We start from the raw sequence: 27,345 nt of genomic DNA on the forward strand, positions 1-27,345 counted from the left end.
GAAATTTCTCAAAAAAATTTATTAAAAGGTTCGTTTACTTCAACTACCTGAATCTGTTGGTGTTACTCTCGGAGACAGGCTGAAAGTAGTGAAGTGCATCAGTTTTATATACATAGAGTATGTCTTTAAATGTAATCAAAATACTCAATACAAGTAGAGTAAATTCATTTAAAGCAGATATTTCACTCTTTCATTAATTTCAAGTCTTTGCTCAAATAAATGTAGGGAAACTTAGCCATAGTTCAGCTTTGGATGAAAACATATATACATATACACATAAGCTATATAGCTAATGAAAGTTTTTGTTTTCAAAGGCTTAAAAAGCTGGATCACTGTATCTTTTGAGTTAAAGAGCAAAATATATAATAAATTTGATCCATTAAAATATATTATCTATGGGAAAAACAAAGGCTTTTTGACTTCAAATTTTGTAGTGCTTCTATCTTGATATATTTCATAAGGATCATCTGGGAAATATCTTTTCTTCAGCCAGTGACGAGAAACCATTTTCTCTAATTTCTTAGATTGAGTCTTGTTGCAAAAAACTGTTTCTTGGAGCCTGAAAATACGCCTGCTGGATTTAGCCCAACGTTTATTATTTCGACCAGATCTTGCTCTAATCCAAAGTCCAGATCTCAAGCGATAAAATCGACTTATTACAGCTGAACTAGATTTTGGTCTGCCTCTTTTATAGCTACAAACTATTTTATTTCGAATGCTTATGACATTAGGTGTCTGTGGAGCACTCAGTAGTTTTCTGGAAGAAGACAAAAAAATATGATGAATGGATATTTAAAAATATAGGTTTCTTATGACAATACAACAAAGTTTATTTTCTTTTTATAAGCAAGAATAGTATCAATTTAAATATATTTACTATAAGTATTTGTGAACTTCAAAAGCTGAAAAGTGAAAGTAACCTTGGAGCAATTTGAACAGAGAATGTGTCACTGAATTAGTTACAAAACTGCCATTCTTATGAAAATACTATTCATTCTTAGGAATCATCATCATTTAATGTCTGTTTTCCATTCTGGCATGGATTGGATGGTTCGACAGGAGCCAGCCAGCTGAAGAGCTGCCCAGGTTCTACAGCTAGATGCTCTTCATAACACCAACTACTTTACAGTGTACTGGGTGCTTTTATGCAGCATCAGCACAGGTGTATTTACGTGGCACCAGCACCCATGAGTCACAAGATTAGGATCACTCAGCTGGAGAGGGATGCAAGGCTCAAGCCTGTATGCAAGGGCAACCACACTTTTATTTAGCTTTGTGTGTTTTCTCAAGCACAGCAAACCACCAGGAACCTTGGTCCCCTATCATTCCCTGTGAGTCCCAAAGTCAGTAGATCCTTTCTCACCACTTCATTCCACGCTTCCCTGGGTCTACTCGTTCCACATGTTCCCTCTACTGTTAGAGACTGGTACCTTTTGATGCAACTGTCTTCATTCATATGCGTTACACGGCCATACCAGTACAGTCTTCTCTCTTGCACACTACACTAAATCACTTACACTCTGTCACATATGCACACTGATATTACTCAACCAGTGGAGCATACTGGCTTCATTTCTTTCAAGCCTTCTCATATCCTCAATAGTCACAGCCTATGTCTCACTGCCATGTAGCATAACTGTTTGTAGACAGGCAGCACACAACCTGTGTTTCACTCTGAGGTAGAGGCCCTTCGTTATCAGATATAGCAGCTTTCTGAACTTTGCCCATCCTATTCTTATTCTAGCAGCTAAGCTTTCAGAACAACATCCCCCACTACCAACTTGGTCACCTAAGTAATGGAAACTGTCTACTACTTCTAAGGAGTCTATTTTTTATTCATTTGACATTTGAGTGAGTCTACTTTTTATTCATTCCTGGTGTTTAATGCACTTGTACATCTCTTAGTCTTCCAGTAATATTGCTGCACCCCTTATGTATCCACAGCTTGCACTAAGTACACTGTATGGAGTGTCTCCCAACACCTTTTCAATATATCGATCAGGGCCATCTCCCTGAAAGGATCTGTGATTTGTCTGGTTCAATGCAATTCAATCAGAATTATTCATCACATAGGCAAGGTCATGGCTGTGTGTTTAAGAAGTTTGCTTCATAACAACATGATTTCAGGTTCAGTCCCACTGTGTGACATCTTGTGCAAGTGTCTTCTAGTAGTGTCCAAATCTTTATGAGTGAATAATTTGGAATGCAGAAATGGGAAAAAAACCTGGTGTGTATGTGTTGAAAATATAGAAGCTAAAATACAAATTAGCTGGAGAAAGTTTAGAGAATTTTTACCTCTGTTGGTAGCAAAAGGCCTCTATCTCAGAAGGAAAAGCAGATTGTATGATGCCTGTGAATGAACAGCAATGCTACATGGCTGTTAAAATTGGGCTATGAATGCAGAGAACACGCAAAGACTTGAAAGAAATGAGACAAGTATGCTCTGATGGATGTGCAATGTCAGTGTGCATATAAGACCAAGTACAAATGTGTTTGGAGAAAAATTAGGTATAAGAAACACTGGATATGGTGTGCAGGATAGAAGATTGAGCTGGTAAGTGGATGGATAAGGGCAGCTGTATAAAGAAGTGCTGATCGCTAACCATGGAAGGAACATGTGGAAGAGGTAAACTTAGGAAAATGTGGAATGAACTGGTGAAGACTGACTTCACAATGTTGAACCTCTAAGAGGAGAGGACAGAGATGAATGGCATTACAGAGAAGACCCATCCATCTCAGCAAAATTGGGGCTCTTTCAAGCCTTCCTCTACAATTCATCTATTTTCTTCGCTTTCTGCTACAGTGAACTGATATCCTCTGAGTTCAATTCATTCCTTATCTCTAATCATGTCACACTATTTTCATTTAGTGCACTTCCTATTGTCTCATATTTATATTGTATCTGGACCCCATATCTCTTTCTTGTCTCTCTTTCTTCCCCTCACTCTCCAGGTGGACAAGTCATGTATTTACGTCTTCAGCAAGTCACTTGCTCCTCTCCCTCTATCATAGTTTCTTTCCCCAGTCTATACCTTGTCCACCCTGCTGGGTGGTTGGTGTTAGGAAGGGCATCCAACTGTAGAAACCATGTCAAAGCAGACATAGAGCCTGGCAGAGCCCCTGGCTCATCTGTTCCTGTCGAACTGTCCAACCCATGTCAGCATGGAAAAAGGAATGTTGAGTGATGATGATAAACACACACAAACAAAACATGCATGAGTGAGTGAGTGAGTGAGTGTGTGTGTGTGTGTATATATATATATATATATATATATATATATATATATATATATATATATATATATATAAAAAATATATATATATATATATATATATATATATATATATGGAATTTGTTGAGGCAGGTCTTCTATGCCCAGATGCTCTTCCTGTTGCAAAAGTTCACCAGTTTACGAGTAAGGTGATATTTCCCCATGGCCAGGCCATGGTTCCATGAGATGTTGGAAACAAAGAACACAGTTTCTATGACAATATTTTCTGTATGTGTTAGAAAATAAAGACTCGCAAATGAGAAATTTTTGCCATCTGCAAATGTTTGCTATCTGCATGGCTGTGTGGTTTAAAAGGTTGCTCTGAAACCACATAACGGACAGTATCTTGGGTGTTTCCAACTATAGCCCCATTCTGACCAATGCCTTGTGAGTGAATTTGGTGCATGGAAACTATATGGAAGCCTGTTTATGAAACTTTTTGTGTCTTTGCGCTTGTCTCTTACCACCACTTAAAAACCAGTGTTGGTTTGTTTACATCAACATAACTAAGTGGTTTGGGAAAAAAGACTGATAAAATAAGGACCAGATTTAAAAATAGGTACTGGAGCCAATTTGACTGAACTCTTCATGGAGGTGCCCCAGCATGGCCGCAATCTGATGAGTGAAACAAGTAAAAGATAATAGACCTTAAGCATGCATGTAAACAATAAAAACAACTAAAGTCAATTTAGTACATCAAAAAGTATGTAAACCATGAAAATAATTGGAAATCATTCTAATTCCTTAAACCATTTATCTGTTGAACCATTCAGCTGTATCAAAGCAACCTCTTGTTTTTCATTTATTAATCAAAATGGGACAACAAACAAACATTGGCCCTGCTTCACAAAATAACCCTAGAAAAACTACAGATTTCAATATAAACATTTAGAGATATGACATACTTACTGATTTAATCCATTACAACCTATATATCTATGAATTTGCGTTGGTTGGCAGACAGAGACAAATGATCTGAGAGGCATAAGTGAATTTTGGTTGTTGAATTGATGCAAAAGTAGTGGTTTTGATGACACAGAAGAAATTATGCTTGGTAAAGATGCAGGTGAATACATAGATTTTGCCACATATTGAGTAGCAGCAGATAAAACTAAAAAAAAAAAGCAATGATTAAAAATAAAATATATTTAATGCAAATAGCATATTGTTTAGTAAGTCATGACAATCCGGCAATTACAAATATTTTGTTCATAGTGATAAAGTCTTTTGCATGTCACCTCATTTTTCAAAGACATCCAATTTCAGGATTCCAATTGTTGCCACTATACATTTAGATTATTAGTGCTGATATTTAGGTGTCATCTTTATCACACTGGGCAAAATGTTCGGAGTTCAAATTCCACCAAGGTCAAGTTTGCCTTTCATTCTTTTGGGGTCAATAAAATAAGTACCAGTCGAACACTGGAACTGATGTAACCAACTTACTCCCTCCCTGAAACTGCTGGCCTTGTGCTAAAATTTGATACTGATATTTGAGTGTTAACTGCAAGAAAGTCTTACTGAGAGGAGGTGATTACTTCAGGAAAGACATTTATTTTTATAAGGCAAATATCATGAGTCATAACACAAAATATGTTCTTTATGTACCACCACTACGGATGCACTTGGCTTGACAGGTCCGCTCAAGCACAGCATATCGTCAAAAGTCTTCCTCACCAGTCATTGCCTCTGTGAAGTTTGAAGATCATGCTTCACCACCTTATCCCATGTCTTCCTGAGTCTACCTCTACCACAGGTTCCCTTCACAGAAATCGGCACTTCTTTACACTGCTATCCTCGTCCATACACATCACATGACCATACCAGCACAGTTGTCTCTCTTGCACATCACATCTGTTATGCTTAACTTTTCTCTCAAGATGCTTATACTCTGTCGAACAGGCACACTGACATTGTACATTCTCAAGCCTACGCATGTCCTCGACAGCCATAGCCCATGTTTCACTGCCATGCAGCTTAGCTGTTCACACACCGGCATCAAACAATCTGCCTTTCACTCTGAGAGAGAAGCCCTTTGCTGCCAGCAGGGATAGGAGCTCTCTGAACTTTGCCCAGCCTAATCTTTTTCTCACAGCTACGCTCTCAGAGCATCCACCTCCACTACTAACTTGGTCACCTAGATAATGGAAGCTATCTACTACCTCTAGCTTGATCCCCTGGCAGTTGATGGAGTCTATTTTCTGCACTGGGTCATCCCATAAGTAATGCGGCATTTTTGTACTTCTTTTATTTTTCAAAATTAAGATAAAGTTCTTTTTTAATCTAAAATATACTCTCCTTCATTTTCTACAATGTTCTTCCATCTATCTGGTAGACTTGCAAGGCCCCTCTTCCAAAATTCACTTGTCTGTGATGAAAAATACTCCTCCAGTACTGTTCTGACCTCATCTACAGAATTCATATTTTTTCCATCCAAATGATTTTTAAGACTGAGGAATTATCGTTTGGTTTGGGTTTAAAAGTTGAAAGTGGACTAAGCCTTTCATGTCCCACCAAACAGATAATGACACCTAACGTGGGTGAAGACCTTCTTTAGCCTGGGGTGCCAGTGTTTCTCCTTTCCCTACATACTGTCTTTGGCACTTGACACTTTTATAGAGAACCCATTTCTTGTCACCAGTCACTATTCGGTTCAAAAAAGGTTCATTTGTGAGAAGAGCACAAATTCACTCACTGCGTGTGATTAAACTTGGAAAGTTTGTGAGGAACCCATTGACTTAATTTGCTGACTTTTCCAATGGCACACAGGTGTCGATGAATGATTGAATGACCAAATCCAAGCTTCTCTGCTAGTTCCTCAACAGTAACGATGGGATTTTGTTTCAGCAGGGTTTGGGACGAGGCTCGTCGTCTAGGCTGTAGTTTCCGACTCGGAATTTCTGGAACCACCCTTGACACTGGCTTACGCTTATTGTCCAATCCCCATATACTGCATTAATGTTCCTCATACTTTCCGTTGCCTTTATTGAACTCATAAAGCAAAATATGCCGAATATGCTCCTTTGTCACTTCTATTATAGCGTTAAAATAATAACTTAAAATCGAACTGCACTCTTCCAAACTTGTACTACAAATAAGGACAAGGTAAAATTACTACCTGCATTTATAACAAGTTGATGCAGGTAGTTTATCCCGTGCCACTCCGACTTTTAGTTCATGCAATTGAAAAAACCGCATTATTTATGGGATGACCCAACATATAAAAGACGGGAACATCAGTCGAGATTATCATTGAGTACAGCCAGCTTGGGATTTAAGGAACACAGGGACAAAACAAGGACGTTTAAGTAGCTTGTTTTGTGCTATATAAATTTTAGAAACATTAACTGTGATTTATAATTCATGCTTTTATATCACATTCTTATTAAACTCGAGGAATTACTGTGTAAACCTAAAAGAACAGACATAACCAATGAAACTGCTTTCTATATGTGTGTAATAGCAACTATTTACTACACTGTTAACTTCGATCTTCATATGACATCTGCATATTATCTAGCATAATTGCATTAACGAACTGATTGATTGCAATACATATTTAGAGTGTCGACAGTATAAAAAGTATTGTTCGTACTCTATCGTATCATTCTGTTTGAGTGACACCAATTTAAAACAGAAATAAGAAATGTCCAACAAAAGAATTTCAATAAACGACTCACCTCTGAAGCCCTGCCTGACACAAGCCATTGCAATAACGTGCTCCTGAGCAGGTTCAAGGAGAACAACTCCCGACTTCCGGTTTTCAATCCATGTCGCTTCCTGTCGGTGGCTTGGTAGCAGCGCAATGTGGAAATCAAGTCGGGGTGTTTCAGCAAGATTAAGGGTAGGAATTTCCACTGAACTTTCATTTTAAAGGAATTATTATCGATTCCCAAATACATTTATAATATTACATACTCTGTTATTCCACGCTATCTCTTCATTTACTTTACTTTTCCCTTCACTTAATTCGACCTTCATACCCTCATTCCGTATCACCTTTCTGTGATCTTCATTATAATATTTTTTTATGTACTTTTAACTGTCTTTGCTTACAGTATTATTAAAAATATAGATTAATTCAGACCTGAGCACTTTTTTTTATTTCCTTTTTGGCAGCAGTTAATTAATAAATTATTAATTGACTTTTACTTTCTGAGTATACTATTTTAGTCAATCGACTATATTTGTAATGATTACTTTGATGACAAATTATTTAGTCGCTATTTAAGAAAATCTTTGACATTTTACAGAACATTAACTCATAGAAAATAAATGTTAAAACTATTTAATTTTTATGTTCATTTTTAACTTTGAAAATAGATTACAAGTTCACCGACCAATTGTTGCAAGGTGAAGCTTTTGGATAATAGATTTTGCTCCGTTTTATTAACAATAAAAAATAAATGTTATAAAATCACAGTAAGAACAAGACACATTTATAAAAACAAAATTATAAAATATAAATATAATTTTTTACATTCAACTGTTACAATTTTATATCACCCCCACCAATCATACGTTTGTAAAAGCATGATGTTAAATATTTAATAAATAGATCCCGTTAAAAATAAATCTATATAAAGGACATCAACCCTTGTTTCTTGCATGGCAAAATTCACTTTCCTTGTTTGGTCTATGACAACTGTGACTATTTATTTATTTATTTCCAATACATTAATGGGCTATCTTCGGTAAGCATTTTCATATTCGTACTCTTACTCGGGATATCCAAGATATATCCCCACCCGCAAATGTTATAGCTTCATTAATAGTCCTGCTGGTATATGCAGTGAAAACCAAAGACCGCCTAATAATGAGATTATGGTAAAGTGCTCACGTGTATTTTTGAAGACTGTAAATTTGGCTGGTATTTTTAGTAGGTCGACCGAGGTTTCCTGGTTGTTTTCTGGAAACGAATTTGTAGAATCCGGTGATTGAATTGACCGTAGTATTTTACTAGTATAAATTCATGAGATTCCTGATATGATGTGCTACCAGTTGTTAGAAACCACACCTAAAATAATAGTTTCTAACACAGACACAAAGCCAAAAGTATATTGAGAGGAGGGTGTTAGTCATTTAACTCGACCCCACTATTTGAGTGGTACTTCTTTTTATTGCCCCCTGAAAGATGAAAGGCAAAGTTTGAACTCAGAACGTAAAACGCCAAAACAACTACCACCAAGCATTTTGTCTAAAGGTCTTACGGCTTTGTCTATACTCCACCGTCTTTATCATGTTCTAAATTATGACATATCGTTTAACATGCTGAAGTACAAAATTAAAATATTGTTTGTTATAACAAGTCTTTTCCCCTTCTCTGTATCAATCATCATCATCGTTTAATGTCCGTCTTCCATGCTGGCATGGGTTGGACGGTTTTACAGGAGCTAGGCAGGCAGGAACCTGCACCAGACTCCTGTGTCTGTTTTGACATGGGTTTTATAGCTGGATGCCCTTCCTAACACCAAGCACCCAACAGAGTGGACAAAGTGCTTTTTACATGGCGCAAGCAGTAAAATGCCATCTCTGTTTATAGACTGGATAGTAAAAGTGTAAGATTTATCAATTTTGGCATCATTGTTTAACCCTTTAGCATTCAGATTAATCTGTCATACGTAAAGCCTGTTTAATTACATTGTTTTAAATTAATTGTACAGCATCTTGTATCTGAGATTTTGATGATGTCCCTGTTTATTTTTAGAATGACTTTGTAGGGTAGGTGTGAGAGGTCAGAGCTGGCTGATTTGAGCATAAAACAAGAAGACAATTTTAGCCTGATATGGCCGGTTTAAACACTATGGGGTTAAGCCACATCATATCAAGACCAGGTTGCTCTGCTTCAGTAGTTTAACCATTTAGCATTTCAATTACTCTGTCAAATGTAATGCTTAAATATTCACATAGTTTTGGTTTAATCATGCATTTTCTCATTAGTTTCATGATTTCGATGATGTGATTGTTTATTTTTAGAACGACTTTTCAGAGTAGGTGTAAGAGGCTGGATCTGGCCAGCATAAACATAAAACGGGTAGAATATTGGGGCCCGATATGACTGGTTAAATGCTGGAGGGTTATTTTAATTATAGATTCTTATCCCACTTAGGAAAAGGAGATGATTTAATACAAATGGGTGAAATTTCATTTATAAAACCTCTTGAGGACAAGATAAACACAAACATATCTCTACTGTAAGCTATAGTTGTTCCCTAAAGTTGGTAGTTACCTCTGGATTTCATAATATTAAATGGTTGATTGATATATTTCTCTCTGATTAGGATCTGAGATACTGAAATACAGATTTGTAACCATTTAAACTAAGGCATTTTGAATGAAGTGTTTTCTGATCCATGACTGTTTTGTCTCAGATGTACCAATATTGATAACAAAAATTAGAATTTGAGAAAGAAAAAAAAAGAACCAGAGAAAAAAAAAACAATTTTGTAAAATTAGTTTGCATGCTGTGAAATAAAGTGAGTTTATGGCCCAAACAGGGCCATAAAATTTTTGTTATAGTCACAAAGTTATAGTTTTTTGCCATAGTCAGAGGCATAGCATTTATTTTAAGTGGCTTTGTTCAGAGACAGAGGTTTTCAAGTATTGGTATTTGTGTATTTCAATATGTCTTAGTAGTGTAGTTGCTGTCTCTGTTGCTGTTGCCATGTGGGGTATAAGTTCAAAGAGTTTAGTTGAACAAATTGATCCCAGGCCTTATTTTTTAAAGTCTGGTACTTATTCTTTTTGTCTTTTTTGCATAACTGCTAAGTTAGAGGTATGTAAACAAACCAACACCGCCTGTCAAGCATTGGTGGGTGAGTGGCAAGCACACACACACACACACACACATGTATGAAGATCATTTAGTTATATATTTTTATCTACCTAATTGACTCACAAAGTCCAGGACTATAATAAAGATACTTGCCCAAGGTACTGTATAGTGGGACTGAACCTGAAACCATGTAGTTGCAAAGCAAGCTTATTAACCATTCAGCCATATCTTTAGAATATTGAAAATTTTTGACTTACAAACCTTTTCTGCATTGGTATGTCATGAAAGTTTGGAGAATTTTATATGTTTTTGTTACATGGACAAGTTTTGTATTTCTGTTTCATAATTTAAAACCATGAGCACTTGTTTTTGTAATTTTTTGAATTTGATACAGTTTGACATATGACTTCCCCAATGTTTAACTTCTGGTTTTTATAGGAATAACTGCTTCTATCTATTAGCATGCTTTTTTCTGCTAGAAAGACAAAAAAAAAAAATGCTAATCTTTCAAAAATGTTTATACCTTTCATTGTCCATTTGAAATTCAAATTATACCCTTATTCTTTTAGTATCTAATAAAAATGGTTTTGTCTTTTGTAGTGTGGAAACATCTATAGATTTTATCTCCAAAGGGTTAAATATTCAATTTCTATTTTTCATCAATACAGAGATATCTAAATTTCCAAACTAAAAAATGTAAGGGAAAGACAGAACAATGTTGCTATTTATTTGAAAAATTAGGTTACACAAAATTAAGTCTTACGTTTTGAGTAAACATTATAATTTCATTACAAAGAGCAATTTAGTATTAATTTCTTGATTAAGTGTATTTTTATCAGTTGCTTCATCTGTTTGTATTTCATATAATGTTTGTAGTATTTATTACTTAGCCAAATCTTTCAACTTTAATAGAAAGTCTCTTTTATTTTTGTGTTATTTAAATTTCAGCGCTGTTGTGTTGCTAAGTACCAGCAGGCCTTAATACACTCAAGAAGAAAGCTGTCAACACAAGCACCAGATTCTAGATCCTCTTTCAAGTGAGTTCAGATTTTATACTTTAAAATGGAATATTTTCAGATCAGTCATAATAGTAATTATGTGTTGTATATTGAACTGTAATTAGTTTGAATATTTAAGTAGTTTTCTTCACAACCATATGGTTGGTACAAACAAAATCTATAGAAGCCTCTATGTGTGTGTGCTTTGCATCTGTATTGAAGAGAATAATGTTATAGCTAGCAACTAAACTACACTCAGCTATATTTCTCTGTTAATTAATAAATATATAAATAACATACTATAAATATTAGAATAAATTCATAGAAGACTCATAAAGCATCAATCTTTTCCTTTTAATTCTATGTGTTTGATGTCTCACTTCACTACCATCTATTAATTTTATTCTGTCTTATTTCTTAAACTTTAAATATTTAAATCCTTCTAAAACTTCTTCCTCACGTGCACTTCTAACTTTTGACTTGTAATAATTCAGTCTGATTATCAACCGCATTAACTTTACCCATTTGCCATATATTCTAGTTTTTGACCAACCAGGTGAAGCCTAAGAAAATAAGTTATCAATAGATGACAAATTCTGGCATGGTTAACTTTGTATATATTTGAAGGCCAACTACTAATCAATCTGTCCTGGCTGAGGTGCTTGTAAAAACGCTGTAACTTCAAGTTATATTGTTATTCTTGATTTATTTATCTACCAAAATTACTGTGCCATTTATTGTTAATTTTACATGAAGTTTCAGAGGTTTTAATTACTTTTTAAATAAAACCCTATCATTTTGCTTACCACAACACTTGTTTTTTATTTCTTTTTATAGACTTGGTAAATGGATCTTAGGGACTGGCTTAACAGGTTTCACTGGTGTCATTGGTTATGCTTGGTATGATCCTTCGGTGAAGAATGCTATTGAACAAAACATTCCCTATTCCAAAGAGGCCTTGAAACCAATCTTTGATATGTTGCCTGAAAAAGTTACTCTTCCTTCACTGCCTCCCTATATAAAGCAGTAGTGTGTATACTTATTGTTTCTTCTCCATTCTTTATTTTTGTTTTGTTTATTAAAATCTTTGTTTTTAATTAGTGTTATGTAATTGAGTACTGCATTGTTTTTTTTGAATTGTGGTGAAAGCAACAACAGCACTATCAACTAAAATTTATGTTAAATGTTCATAATTTCTGTAAATGTAATAAAGATTTGGTAATAGTTGTTCACTTTCTGAAATATTGTTAAATAAATGAAATATAATTTTCTTGTTTTAAGTTGTTTGCTGTTGTTGTTGGTTTGCGCTCTAGAGCAGTAATTCAACTAATTTATATCTACTATACATTGCCAATGAAAAGAAAAAATGTCTCATAAAAATGCTAGTTAACTCTAGAGTCATTAGAGTTGATGAGATATAAATTTCTCTTAAGATAGGACATCAGTGTCTTTCAGATTTTCAAAATTGATGGGTAAACTAAGTGCCCTGTCCAGTACTATCAATATATATTTTATTATAGTTACAGCTTTGTTCATCTTCATATCTGATGTTTTTAGTTTACCATGGTCAACAAAAGAAGAACCTGCACCACAAGAAGCCCCAAAACCTGTGAAAAAGGTAAGGGTTTACTTATATTATTTTGTTTTTGTTTATCATTTTACAGGCACCCTAAAAGTATCAAGAATGCAATGTCTAGCTGTAGATAGCTCTTGAATTACACTATTTACAAAATAAAGTGTTTCTTGTCCTGTTATTTTCAGAAGCATTTAGTTAACTTCAAAGCGATTATGTATTCAGTTCTTTGGATCATTGTTTAGTGTCATATCAGGTTTCTTTTTCTTTTTATAAGTAACTCTCTACAGCTTCCAAAAACCAGTGTCAAATTATTGCTGTCAAATTAAGCTGATGTTTTGTTACCATCTTTGGTAGAGTTAATAACAGATACTTCGAGAACTCCCAGTCATCACCATGTTAAATATTTTTATTTGTATCATCATTATTTAATGTCCATTTTTCCATGCTTGAGTGAATCAGACAGAATTTGTTGAGGCAGGTTTTTGGTGGCTGGATGCCCTTCCTGTCACCAACTCTGACTTGTTTCCAAGCAAGGTGATATTTTCCCATAGCTACACATGTTTTTCACAGCAGACTGGAAATGAATAACCTTACTTGTATGATAGTCATGCTCATTTACAACCCTCATGTGATATCTAGTCATGAGTACACACAAACACACACACACATGGTTTCTTTCAGTTTCCATCTACCAAATCCACTCACAGGTTTTTCTATAATAAAAGACACTTGCCTAAGGTGCTGTGCAGTGGGATTCTTCTCAACCACACAGCTATCATTGTGTATAGTGCCAAAACAAGCTGAAAATTTTAATTGAGAGCTGAAATGTTGTCTAAGACTAAATCTTCAAAGACATATCATTGAACAGTGTTTATTATAATCTCTCATCCACACTTTTAATAATAGTAAAATGTCATCTGATACTTTAAACATTACCCTTCTTAAGGAATTTAAACATTTCATTAGATAACTTGTTTACAGCTCAGAATATGTTCAGAGTTTTTGTAGAATCGCACCAGTTCATGATTCTAAATATTTCGAATGGTTTTGGCTGGTTGTGTGGTTAGAAGCTTACTTCTCAACCACATGCTTCTGGGTCCAGTTCGACTGCATGACACTTTGGGCAAGTACTTTCTACTATATCCCTGGTCTGATCATAGTCTTGTGAATGGATTTGGTAGATGGTAAATTGAAAGAAGCTCATCATATATATGTGTGTGTATGTGTGCATCTCTTTGTATATGTCCCCGTAACCTAGTGGTTTGGCAAACGAGATTGATAGAATAATTACCAGGCTTTAAAAAAAGCACTGGGTCTATTTGACTGAAAAAACCCTTCAAGGCAGTGCCCCAGTATGGCCACAGTTCAATGATTAAAACAAGTAAAAGATAAATGTTGAAGTAGCTCTCCTGTAAAAATAACTGCTTTTTATTTATTCATTTAAAGTTCTGTTGAATGTATGTTGGTTTTGAACTGGAGGCATTTTTTTTCTCTTTCAGATCCTTAAATTACCTGATCCTGAAGAAATAAAGAAAAAAGGTAAATGCATTGATTTATTGATCTTAAGTAACCAATATGTTTAGCAGTAGTTTGGCAGATTTGGTAGAGCAACTGACAAAGTGCCATGTAGTATTTAGTTATGTTTTATTATCTGAGTTCAAATACTGACAGTTGACTAAGCATTGTATTCCCAAAAAACAGACAGTCATCATCATCATTTAACGTCCGTTTTCCATGTTGGCACTTGTTAGATGGTTTGACTTGAGCTGGTAAGACGGAGAGCTGTACTAGGGTCCAGTCGTCTGTTTTAGCTTGGTTTCTACAATTGGGTGCCCTTCCTAATACCAATCACTCTACACAGTGTACTGGGTGTCTTTTACATGTCACCAGCAAAGAGGCCCTTTTATGTGTCACCAGCACTGGCCAAAAGACAATTTACTTGTTAGCTCTGTGTATTGCTAAAGTATACCTTGGAGGACTTGAAGTCATGTGGCTTGACTTATGAATTCAGGTAAGAATGGGCAAGAATTGTGCTTTGGCTGACCCTCCCCACATCTATTGATATTAACAATGAAACTAAATATTATTAGAATAGTAAAGATGTTAATCATTAATGTATATTTATCAGTGTTGTATTCTCATGACTTTCAGAAGCTGCCGAGAAAAAGTTAGCAATGGCTAAAAAAGCCGAAGAAGAAAAGAGATTAGAAACTGAAAAAGAATTGAAGAAGAAGAAAGAGGCAGCAAAACACGAAGAAAGAGCTTTGGAAACTGCCAGACAGAAAGCTGAAGTGGAACGTCAGTTGAAGGAGAAACAAGCTGTAGAGGCTGCAGAAAATGAAGGTACAGTTATTTTCTCTTCCATATTTTTTTTGTCCCTTAGCTGAATTGTTAACAATTACCAGAAACATACGACCAAGGGACATAACTTATGCTATCTACACCAAAAGCTTAGTGTCTCAGTACATGGTAGAGTGAGATAAACCAACCCAATGTATTATAATACATATGCAGTGATAGGAACTCAGTGATTATTTTAATTTGATCAGTAATTAATTTACCAAATATATTCTAGCACTTTAGGTAAATATATTTTACTGTATCCTTGGGTTGATCAATAAATGTGCGTGCGTGTGCTTGTGTTTGTGTGTGTGGGGATGTGTGTGGTTCCATAACTATAGGTCTATAAAATAAGTATGAGACTTGAATAAGTTCTAGGGTCAATAAGATTGACTAAAACATTTGAAAGCAGTGCCTCCGGATATTTGCAGCCTAATAACTAATACCAGTTAAAGAATAGATACATACACTTGTATATACATAAACATAAATACATGTACATTAGGTACAGACTGTGAATATGCACTCTGGGTACATACTAAACTTCCCCATCCATGATACTACTTGTATTACTAACAATAATTTACAACTATCACATGATGTAAAGATAAGGTGACACAAACATACACATACTCACACACATATATACATGTATACATGCTTATGTACTGGTGCCATGTAAAAAGCACCCACTATACTCTGTAAAGTAGTTGGTGTTAGGAAGGGCATCCAACTGTAGAAACGAGCCAAAACAGACAATTGGTGCCTGGTGCAGTGCTCTGACTTGTCAGCTTCTGTCAAAATGTCCAACCCATGTCATTATAGAAGGCGGATGTTAAATGATGTTGATCATCATATTCATCGTCGTTTAACGTCCGTTTTCAATGCTGGCATGGGTTGGATGGTTTGACTGAGGACTGGCAAGCCAGGAGGCTGTACCAATCTCTAATCTGATTTGGCAAGTTTTCTACACCTGGATGCCCTTCCTAACACCAACTACTTGGAGAGTGTAGTGGGTACTTTTTATGTGCCAGTCAGGTGGCACTGGCATCAGTCGCGCTTGAATGGTGCTTTTTACATGCTACTGGCATGGGATGCTTCTTTCAGTTTCTGCCTATCAAATCCACTTACTAGGCTTTGGTAAGTTTGGAGCTTTGGTAGAAGACACTTGTGCAATATGTATGAATATATACACATACACACAGCCATATGCACACACACACACACACACACACTCACATGCACACATGTGAGAGAGAACATGATGGAAGTCTGCTTATATCTGACAGACTAATGCCCTACATTTTAGAAAAGTTGCAGTAGATGGGTGTATCTCTGTAAATAATTGAAATATTTGACATTTTTTATTGTATACTCTCTACTCTATTTTAATATTTTTAGTCTATAATTGCTTACATTTTCATTATTATTTTTGGTTAACATTGGGCCAACCAAAGCCTTGTGAGTGGATTTGGTAGATGGAAGTTGATGATTGTTTGTGTTTCCCTGTTTTGATGGCAGTTGTGAATGAGTGTCACTGTTATACTAGCAGTATTGTTTATTTTCAGTATTCTGCACAACATGTCTAACCATGGGGGAAATATTACCTTGCTTAGGAACAGGTGTAGGTTGGCTACAGGAAGGGCATCTGGCTGTAGAAAATTTGTGTAGGCATGGGAAAATGAACACTGAAATTATTCTTTTATTCTTTTACTTGTTTCAGTCATTTGATTGTGGCCATGCTGGATCACTACCTTTAGTTGAACAACTCTGTAAAAACATACACTCTCTCTCTCACACACACACACACACACACATACGGTAGGCTTCTTTCAGTTTATGTCTACCAAATCCTCTCACAAGGTTTTGGTCGGCCCGAGGCTATAGTAGAAGACACTCTCTGAGTGGTTGGCATTAGGAAGGGCATCCAGCTGTAGAAACTCTGCCAAATTAGATTGGAGCCTGGTGTTGCCATCCGGTTTCACAAGTCCTCAGTCAAATCGTCCAACCCATGCTAGCATGGAAAGCGGACGTTAAACGATGATGATGATGATGATGAACTCTACCCCAAAACTCATTCTTTGTAAGCCTAGTACTTATGCTGTCAGTCTCTTTTGCCAAACTGCTAAGTTGTGGGGACGTGGACACACCAACATCGGTTGTCAAGTGATGTTGGGGGAACAACACAGACACACAAATACACGCACACATACACTCTCTCTCTCACACACACACACACACATACGGTAGACTTCTTTCAGTTTCTGTCTACCAAATCCTCTCACAAGGTTTTGGTCGGCCCGAGGCTATAGTAGAAGACACTTGTCCAAGGTGCCACACAGTGGGACTGAACCTGGAACTATGTGGTTGGGAAGCAAGCTTCTTACTACACGGCCACTCCTGCACCTATGATGATAATTGCTATATATTTTCATTGTTATCTTTTTTATGTTTTTTTTTTCTCGTGCACTCATGGGTTGAGCAAGTAGTCTTGAAGACTCCCACCTCTTGTTTCAGCCATTTTAACATCTGGCACAAAACATGTTTTTACAGAATATGGAAAATGAATGACATTCATTTACATATATATATGTGTGCATATGTGCATGCACACACACACACACATATGCAACACAATACATGTATTCTGGATTGTATTAAATCCAGTGTATTCCTCTCCTTCAAATTCATGGTTTTACACCAATGTAACCAGCCTATCATTATATAATTCCATTTCTTTTTTCCTCAGCTCTTGTACTCATAGTTACCACGGCAATGAAGAATGCTAAGGAGGCAGCAGCCAAAGCAAATGAATCTATGGGAAAAAGAGTGGAAGCAGTAAAGCAACATGCCAAATTCCTCAAGAATGCAATGGAGGATGCTTCAGCGGTATGCTAACCAGTTTTTTATCTAAATTCTTCCAACTCATCATGTCTACCATTGACTTTTTATTAATACTTATCACTTCTTCCATTAATTAGCTTTTCTCTTAATTTCATCTTTCTTGCTTTATTGTTTTTTTCTCTTAACTTCTTTCCTTTTTTTCTTTTTTTACCTTTTCTCCTTTCTTTTGCTGTCTTTTCTTTCTTTCCATACCATTTCCTTGCTTATTCATGTTTTCTCCAATAATTTAAACTAAAATTATTCACATTAACTTCATGCTTAATTATCTCAATCCCCCAGTCTTGTAAATATTAAAAAAGCACTGGTGACGTACAACCATGTAAAGACACTGGTGATGGTGCCAAGTAAAAAGCACCCAGTAAATATTCTGTAAAAACATATCAGGCCATGGGAAAATATTGACTTGCTTGGAAACGGGTAAGGGTTGATGACAGGAAGGGCATTCGGCCATAGAAAATCTATCAATAAAATCCACTTGACCCATGCAAGCATGAAAAAATAGACGATGAGGATTTGACATCAGAACATATAGAACTCTGTAAAGTGGTTGGCACCAGGAGGGGCATCCAGCCGTAGAAACCATGCCAGCACAAACACTGGAGCCTGGTTTGGCCCCTGACCGTACCAGCTCCTGTCAAACCATCCAACCCATACCAGCATGGGAAAATGGATGTTAAATGATGATGTGGGTGATGGTTAGTTGTAAGTTACCTTGAATAAGATATTTGCAGTTATATTCAGTACATATTTTATAGTGTATTGATAATTGATTTTCTTCTTTTTTTTTCTTCTTTTTTTTACAATTATTTAAGGTAGACTAGGAGATTTATGTGGGGGTTGAACACATCTCCACCTTCTCTCTTCATTTTCTAAGCTCTCACCTACATTTGAGTATCAATATTTTGGAATTCTAAGGCAGCGAGCTGGCAGAAATGTTAGCACACCAAGCGAAATGCTTAGTGGTATTTCGTCTGTCTTTACATTCTGAGTTCAAATTCTGCCAAGGTCGACTTTGCCTTTCACCCTCTCATGGTCGATAAATTAAGTACCAGTTGTGTACTGAGGTTGATCTAATTGACTGGCCCTCTCCCCAAACATTTTGGGCCTCAATTCTCTAAGGTGGCAAGCTGGCAGAATTGTTAGCATGCCAGGCAAAATGCCTAGCAGTATTTCATCCATCTTCACATTCTGAATTCAAATTCTGCTGAGGTTGACTTTGCTTTTCATCCTTTTTTTGGGGTAAAATTAGTACCAGTTGAACACTGGGGTTGATGTAATTGACTTACACCTGCCTCTGAAATTGCTGGCCTTGTGCCAAAATTTGAAATCAATATTTTGAAATTCTCTTAAAGTAGTATCTTCGACAGGTATAGCAATATCAATCGATTTGAATTGAATTTGAGTCATTATATTTCATTTCATTGTGCACCAAATTCTCAAGTCATATCTATAAAGTGTTCATACTGGATTATGCCAGCATGGAAAACCAATGTTAAATAATGATGATGATTATTATGACAGTATGACAGGAAATTGGAAAGTTACTTTATCAGCTTTTTTTCATTTCTGGTTGTAGCTAGTTTCGGTGATTGATATCTAGGATGAATTTGTTAAAGGCATGAATTTCAAACCTACATATATCTTCTTAAAAGTCCTTAATATATCGGGAATAATTTTTGTGTTGAAAAAATATGAAAGAGGCTAAGCAGTTTGATTTTTGTACCATTTTCTGCTTGTAAAGGTTTTGGAGAAAGACAGTCAGTGGCAAGCTGTAGCCAGTGCATATGAGATACGTCAAGCTGTCACAAATGAATGTGAGAAGAAAGTGATGAATGCCAGGTAAATGTCATTGTTTTATGTTTCAAAACTTCTACAGTAGTCATGTTAGTGCAGAGGTAAGAGTGTTCAATCTAATGCATAAGTGTAACGAGCTCAAAATCTGTAGCTCTGTGGTTCAAATCATGCAAAAATTTCTTAGGTTCATGAATAACTTATCACTAGATGTTAAACAATGATTACACACACACACACACACACACATATATGAGAGAGAGAGAGGCTTCTTTCAGTTTCCATCTACCAGATGCACTCACAAGGCAGTGAAGAATGTTGTGAAGAGAAAAGGGATGAGATGCTGGGTCATCTGCTGAAGAAAGAATGACTAAGTTTGAGGTAACAGTTTGTGTGGATCATATGTTTAAGTCCAAACTGTCAGCATAGTCTCTGGTTTACAAATGAACAGTTAGATCTAGAAGTGAAGTCACTTCAAAAGAATAAATCATGCTTCCATTCTTTATGGTTTGGTGGTAGGAAGTGTGTATATTTAACAGTGGTAAAACTCCAGCTTGTGCGTCATATGCAACTCTCAAAGCTAATATCTGCAGCTCCTGAGATTTACAACCTACCAGCTGGATTTTGAAGTATTAATTGAAAAAATGAAAATTCAGTAAATGTTTTCAATGTGCAGAGATAAATCAATTCAGCTTTGTCAATAAAACTATGTAAGAGCATATTTTCTTGTTTTAAATATTATTCTTACATATATTGTAACTTTTGAAATAAAATAAAAGAAAAATCATAAGCACAGGTGTGGTTGTGTGGTAAGAAGCTAGCTTCCCAACCACATGGTTCTGGCTTCAGTCCCACCGTGTGGCACCTTAGGTAAGTGTTTTCTACTATATCCTTGGGCTGACCAAAGCTTTGTGACTGGATTTGGTTGATGAAAACTGAAAGAAGCCCTTTCATATATCTATGTGTGTGTGTGTGTCTGTGTTTAACCCCCATCACAGCTTGACAAACAGTATTGGTGTGTTTAGGTCCCATTGACATAGCAGTTCGGCAAAAGAGACTGATAGAAAAGGACCAGGCTTTAAAGAAAAAGGACTGCGGGGTTGACTCATTCGATTAAATATTTTTCTAGGTGGTGCTCCAGAATGGTTGCAGTCTCACAACTGAAACAAGTTAAAGATAAAAGATATATGTGACTAAATAATTGTGTTATCATTTCCAATACACAGCAGTGTCTTTAATAGAATTTTGACTGATGTCTTCTTGAATATTTTTCTCTTTAAATTTCAGATTACAATTAGAAAAACTTCGCAAAACATTGGATGATGGTTTTAGTAACACTGTTACCAAACACAATGCACAATTGATTGACGGACAAGAGTTATTTAATAATATTTCACATAGCTTGAATATATCTTCAAGTGAGGTAAGATCCTCTTTCTTTTTTTCTATTCATTTCTCTTTTTCTATCATCATCATCATCATATGTCTGTTTTCCATGCTGGTATGGACGGCATGACAGGAAGTGGCAAAGCCAGGTACTGCACCAGGTTTTCATCGCTGGATGCCCTTCCTAATGCCAACTACATTGTGTACTGGGTGCTTTTTATTTGGTACCAGCACCAGTGCTTTTTTCGTGGCACCAGCACCCACACTAATGCTTTTTGTATAGCAACTTGGTTTTAGGGTCTCAGTTCTATTCTGGCAGGCAGGTCTTCTCGAGCACAGCAATGCACCACATATTTCGATCTGCTGTTATCTCCTTTATTAGGTTCAGAGTTTTGAGATTGGCCTTCAATACTTCATCCATTGTCTTCTTGGGTCTTCTTCCTCTTCTGCAACTTCCCTCCACTCTAAGTAATTGGCACTTCTTTATGCAACTGTCCTTATCCATCTGCATTACTTGACCAAGCCAGCATAGACTCCTCTCTTGCATACTATCTAATTCCTCTTATCCCCAAACCTCTCTCTAAATACACCAATACTCTGTTGCACATGCACACTGACATTGCATGTGTGTATATATGTTACAATGGTGACCCACTGTCTCTTTCTTCCCTCTCAATAATATGTAATGGAATGGAGCCTGTTTGTTGTCAGTCAAGTTAATTGAAGCAAGCAGAACCTAGGAATTTACGAGTATTACACAATAGCTTTAGTAATATTTGAACTTGCCACCTTGTGATCAAAAGTACAGTACCTTAATTTCATAGTTATTGTGATATTATGATAGCATTTACTTCCTGAACTTATGAACAATGGCTCAACATGTGTGGAATGCTGTAATGTTCAAGCCAATCCAAAGAGTTATTAGAGCTATAATTAATGTGAAGTGGTTCCAACAAAAAATTTAAAACTGGCTCATAGTTTTCGTTCACTGGAAGTTTTCTTCTACACTACACAGATTGATCAGTCTTCAGGCATATGGCAAACAGAATTGTGCAGGAGGAAAACAGACGTTTATTTCTAATTTCCATTTTCCTTATTTGCATGGATTGGTTGGAAACCATTGAGGTAGATTTTCTATGGCTGGATGCCCTTCCTGTCAAGAACCCTTACCTGTTTCCAAACACACATTTACATACGTATATACATATACATAGTGATGATATACACATATACACATATATTTTTTTATATATATACATGTATCATCATCATCATCGTTTAACGTCCGCTTTCCATGCTAGCATGGGTTGGACGATTTGACTGAGGACTGGTGAAACCGGATGGCAACACCAGGCTCCAGTCTGATTTGGCAGAGTTTCTACAGCTGGATGCCCTTCCTAACGCCAACCACTCAGAGAGTGTAGTGGGTGCTTTTACGTGTCACCCGCACGAAAACGGCCACGCTCGAAATGGTGTCTTTTATGTGCCACCCGCACAAGCCAGTCCAGGGGCACTGGCAACGATCTCGCTCGAAAATCCTACAGGAGCCAGTCAGGCGGTACTGGCAACGGCCACGCTCAAAATGGTGTATATATATATATATATATATATATATATATATATATATATATACACACACACACAGAGTGTGTGAGAGAGAATCATGATGTCATAGGAGAGAAATGTGTCCGCAAGGATGATGGCTCACTTGCATTTAATGAGGCTACAAAGAGAGAGACTTGGAGATGCCATTATGAAAGGTTGCGAAATGAAGAGAATGAATGGGAGAAAGAGAGTCTGCCAAATGTCAACCCAACAAAGGGACCAGCTATCTGAATTGACAGTATCTTGGTAGATAAAGCAATTAAGGGTATGAAGACAAGAAAAGCCCCCCAGTCCATCAAGAATCACCATAGAGATGCTTAAAATATCTGGTGGTGTCAGCTACAGTCTAGTCACCCGTATAGTCAGTCAGGTGATACACGAAGGAGACCTTGCCAGATCAGATTGGAGCTTGTTACAGCCTGGCTTGCCAGTCCTCAGTCAAACTATCCTGCCCATGCCAGCATGGAAAGCAGACGTTGAACAACGATGATGATATATATATATATGTACACACACACACACACACACACATATATATGCATGATAGGCGGGCTTCTTTTAGTTTTTTCTACCACATCCACTCACAAGGCTTTGGTCAGCCCAGATTATAGTAGCAGATAATTGTGCAAGGTGCCACACAATAGGATTGAACCTAGAACCAAGTGGTTGGCAAATAACCACACAGCTACACCTATGCTTAGGTTTTCTTATATTTGAATTTATTTAGCAGTTATATCCCTAACCGTTTTTTCCATTCATATCTGACAGGTATCTAGAGCAGAAAGTGAAGGTAAAATGGCTGAGAAGTATAAACATCTTGTGGATCAAAGCCGGGAGAAATTTCGAAGAGAGCTCGAAAGTATTGTGCCTAATGTAAAGCTTGGTGATAAACAAAGTAAGTATCTAAATCACATATTTCCATTGGGTAAGGCATATCTAAGGTATTAAGAAGTTCTCATGAGCTTAAACATTTTATCCTACTGCATGGCATCTTGAGGCAAGTGTCTTTATACCATAGCATTGGTACAATGGTTGTACCAAGCCTTGTTTGTCAAATATAGTATAGTAAAACTGTAAGAAGGTGACAAATAAGAGGATCTTCCTTGTGACTTCACCCCCCCCCCCCCCCCCCACATACATACATACTTTTTTGTATGTATGTATGTGTGTGTGTGTATGTGAAAGCTGATCTTAAGATGCTGTTTCTTACGAAGGAGGTGACAGAAGACCGAGATATCTAATGCCTTGTTGTACTCAAGAAGACCCGTCCACCACAGCAGAATTGATATCCTAAAACCACCTTAGTAATGCTTACCTCTATCCTCTCTGCCCCATCAACTTTCTCCCTCCTTGACAATATCATCCCCTAACACCCATCACTTCCTCTGTTGCCTGAGGGCAGAATAAGCACATACTACATTGCCTGGCTTTCTTGGTTACTTGTTCCTCTCCCTTCCCAGTTACCTTTCTCCCCCCCCCCCCCCACCGCCTACTGTCGCCAACTCTTTACTCTTTTACTTGTTTCAGTCATTTGACTGCGGCCATGCTGGAGCACCGCCTTTAGTCGAGCAAATCGACCCCAGGACTTATTCTTTGGAAGCCTAGTACTTATTCTATCGGTCTCTTTTTGCTGAACTGCTAAGCTACAGGGACGTAAACACACCAGCATCGGTTGTCAAGCAATGTTGGGGGGACAAACACAAACACACACACACACACACAACATATATATATATACATATATACGACGGGCTTCTTTCAGTTTCCGTCTACCAAATCCACTCACAAGGCTTTCTGCATCTTTTCTTCCCATTCTGTGCTGCTCTCCACTATCAAACATCTTGCTTCCTGCTATCACCCTCAGTGCCCTCACGTATATACTGTGACCCATGTCCTTGAGCCTCATCTATATCTCTCCATCATTTGCTACAGTCACCTCATCCTGCCCATTGACCTAACCCAGTCCTCTTTATCACCACATCTATTCTCACTATCCCTCATGGGCATATCCCAACACATCTTCGCCATCATCTCTCTCACTATCACTCTCTTTATCTTACTCTCCAACTCACTCTCCTTTGTTTTCCAACTGGAGTATCTATGTATCTACTCTACAGCAAGACACCTATATCTGTCCCTTCTATACTTCAAATCTCTCAACTGGCACAAAGCCACGTTCCCTCAATACCACTCCTACTTCTCCCCACTCCCAGTTGAGGGGTTTTTGTGTTGCAAGGTACTTGGTGACCCTGTTGGTGCTGGTGCGACATGAAAGCAGTGGAGCTGTTGCCATGTAAAAGGTATTAGTGCTGGTGCCATGTAAAAAGTTCTGGTGATGGTACTGCATGAAAAACACTGGCAATGGTGTCACATGAAAAGCACTGGTGCTGGTGCCACATAAAAAGCACCCAGTACACTCTGTAAAGTGGTTGGCATTGGGAAAGGCATTCAGCTGTGGAAACCATGCCAAAACAGAAAGTGGAACCTGGTGCTGCTCTCAATCTTGCCAGCTCCTGTCAAACTGTCCCATACCAGCATAGAAAATGGATGTTAAATGATGATGATGATTATGTTATATATCATCATTATTATATTTTAATGTTCATTTTACATGCTGTTGGATGGTTTGACAGAGTCCAGCTGGTCTAAAGACTGCATTGTGTCCCAGTGTCTCCTTTGGCATGGTCTCTACAGTTGGACACCTTTCCTAATGTCAACCAATTTACAGAGTGTACTGAGTGCTCGCTGTGCCACTTGCAAAACTAAGATCTTCTAATGAGTAAGGCTACATCAGAGTTCGAGGTAGCTTTAGGCTCGGAGATGGGAGTTCAAAATATGAAAGAGAGTCAGAACAGAGGAGTTACATAGCTACCCACATAAAAGCGTGGGTGGGAGTAATTAGAGTGGTGCTGGAAAGAGAGATAAGCTAATGATGATGAAATATCAGAGTGGACCTTGGAGGTAGGTGTATAGAAGTGAATGGGAACAGAAAACTGCAAGAATGTATGGGTAGTGAGGGACGGTTAGAGATGAGAAATGGGTGAGGGGGAAAATATAATGAAGATTAAGCATTGAGGGGAGGTAGGGAGGAGTAGGTGATGTGTTTAGAGATAGGGAATGGTTGAGGGGGAGGATGTAGTGGATGGTGGACAAGAGTGGAGGAGTGATTGATGAAGGTGGCAGGGCAGTAAGCTAGTAATTCCAAATAACTCTTGATCACTTTACTAGTTCATCTGGGTGCTGTTTTGAGTTGAAAACCTTCTGTATTGATTACTTCTAGGTAAAAAGATGTCTGAAGAGGACCTGAACTCATTGATTGTTCATGCCCACACTCGCATTGATCAGTTACAGAAACAGCTTGCTAAACAGGTTGCCCTGGAGCAGGAGAGGTTCCAAGAAGCAGTGTGCGAACAACGGGCAGATGATGCCAGAATGGCTGATATAAGGCTGAATGAAGAGTTAGACTATGCTAAGAAACAATTTGAAATTGAAAAAGAAAAATTAGTAAGTATCCATTTAAATAAAAATAAGAAAAAACACTACTTGAATATTTCAGATTGGCTTGATGTAAAGACTGACCATCATCATCATCATTTAATGTCTATTGTCCATGCTGACATGAGTTGGGCGTGTAAAACTGTTAATGTAAAACTGTTTTTATTATTACTGAACATAAAAACAAACATTAATATATGTGTGTGTGTGTGTGTGTGTTTGGGCATAAAATGAATGCACTGCATCTTCAACATAGAAGTGTAAACTATTAGCTTTATTTAGTAGTGTTACTTATGGGGAAAATAAACCATAAAGTTAAGTAGATTATTTTTTAGTGATAGACTTGTCTGATATATTAATCTGCACTACATATATATTCAATCAGTGGTTCAATATATGATTATTCTGAGCTTCCATTATTTAAAAAAAAACAACTTTATCCAATGTCAATAATTATAAGGGAATATAATCAAAAACATGACCTCATACTTAATGCAGTATCTCTTGTCTACCATCAGTTATTCAATTTTTTTTTACTTACTGAGTCCGGAGGAAGGGACATTGCCAATGATCTTTACAATCATGAAACCAATGAACTTGATGCTATTAATTGGTTATGTTAGTGCTATAGTTACTGTTCAAACAGACCTGTCTAATGATAGCCATTACCTTATTCTCTTGCTCTCAAAATCTCAGGATCTTGTTTGTGAGAAAAACCATGCCAAAACAGACAGTGAAGCCTGGTCAGCTCCTGTCAAACTGTCCAACCCATGCCAGTATGGAAGGCAGACGTTAAATGATGATGATGATAATATATATATATATATATATATATATTTTTTTTTTTTTAATATATATTATATATATATATATATATATATATATATATCATCATGTACACACATATATATATTTATTGTTGACGCCTTAAGAATTTATACACTTTCGAAAGAAAATGGCTTTATGTATGCTTAGAGATGTTCCAAAACAGAAATATATATATATATATATATATATATATATATATATATATATATATGTATATACATAGCTCATCATGTGAGTTTATGTAAAAATTTGACAAAAATTTGGAGTAAATTGCAATTTTTTTTTTTAGCTGAGGAAATCTGCAATTCAATTTGAAGAAGATTTACGATCACATCTAGCACGTCAAGCTGCAGCTCATAGTTGCCACCTGAAGGA

At 36.7% G+C, this 27,345-nt stretch overlaps 2 protein-coding genes across 2 annotated transcripts in view; one reads left to right on the plus strand and one right to left on the minus strand.

Moving 5' to 3' along the window:
* On the minus strand, nucleotides 1–7,085 carry LOC106871627 (large ribosomal subunit protein bL35m). Its single transcript, XM_014918202.3, has 3 exons — nucleotides 6,953–7,085; nucleotides 4,182–4,383; nucleotides 1–757 (listed from the first exon to the last, which is right to left on the minus strand). Exons 1-3 carry the CDS (start codon nucleotides 6,978–6,980, stop codon nucleotides 394–396), a joined length of 594 nt encoding a protein of 197 aa, XP_014773688.3. The 5' UTR covers nucleotides 6,981–7,085; the 3' UTR covers nucleotides 1–393.
* Nucleotides 7,048–27,345, plus strand: part of LOC106871626 (MICOS complex subunit Mic60) — a 21,766-nt gene continuing 1,468 nt past the window's right edge. The window contains exons 1-12 of the mRNA XM_014918201.3: nucleotides 7,048–7,116; nucleotides 10,996–11,084; nucleotides 11,883–12,074; nucleotides 12,603–12,663; nucleotides 14,121–14,160; nucleotides 14,773–14,964; nucleotides 17,711–17,850; nucleotides 19,607–19,704; nucleotides 20,944–21,079; nucleotides 23,416–23,542; nucleotides 25,928–26,151; nucleotides 27,260–27,345. The exon at nucleotides 27,260–27,345 is cut by the window's right edge and continues 143 nt beyond it. Coding sequence (XP_014773687.1) covers nucleotides 7,078–7,116; nucleotides 10,996–11,084; nucleotides 11,883–12,074; nucleotides 12,603–12,663; nucleotides 14,121–14,160; nucleotides 14,773–14,964; nucleotides 17,711–17,850; nucleotides 19,607–19,704; nucleotides 20,944–21,079; nucleotides 23,416–23,542; nucleotides 25,928–26,151; nucleotides 27,260–27,345 — 1,424 coding nt within the window. The 5' untranslated portion in view covers nucleotides 7,048–7,077. The remainder of the gene's footprint in view (nucleotides 7,117–10,995; nucleotides 11,085–11,882; nucleotides 12,075–12,602; nucleotides 12,664–14,120; nucleotides 14,161–14,772; nucleotides 14,965–17,710; nucleotides 17,851–19,606; nucleotides 19,705–20,943; nucleotides 21,080–23,415; nucleotides 23,543–25,927; nucleotides 26,152–27,259) is intronic.

This window comes from Octopus bimaculoides, chromosome 2, assembly GCF_046866305.1.
Source record: "Octopus bimaculoides isolate indiv1 chromosome 2, ASM4686630v1, whole genome shotgun sequence".
NCBI lineage: Eukaryota > Metazoa > Mollusca > Cephalopoda > Octopoda > Octopodidae > Octopus > Octopus bimaculoides.

Coding starts and splice junctions, on each gene's coding strand:
- LOC106871627 (XM_014918202.3), bottom strand. CDS start 6,980: ATGGCTTGTGTCAGGCAGGGCTTCAGAG. Junction 4,384..6,952: donor TGTCAGGCAGGGCTTCAGAG/GTGAGTCGTTTA, acceptor TTTTTTTTTTAG/TTTTATCTGCTGCTACTCAA. Junction 758..4,181: donor GGTTGTAATGGATTAAATCA/GTAAGTATGTCA, acceptor GTCTTCTTCCAG/AAAACTACTGAGTGCTCCAC.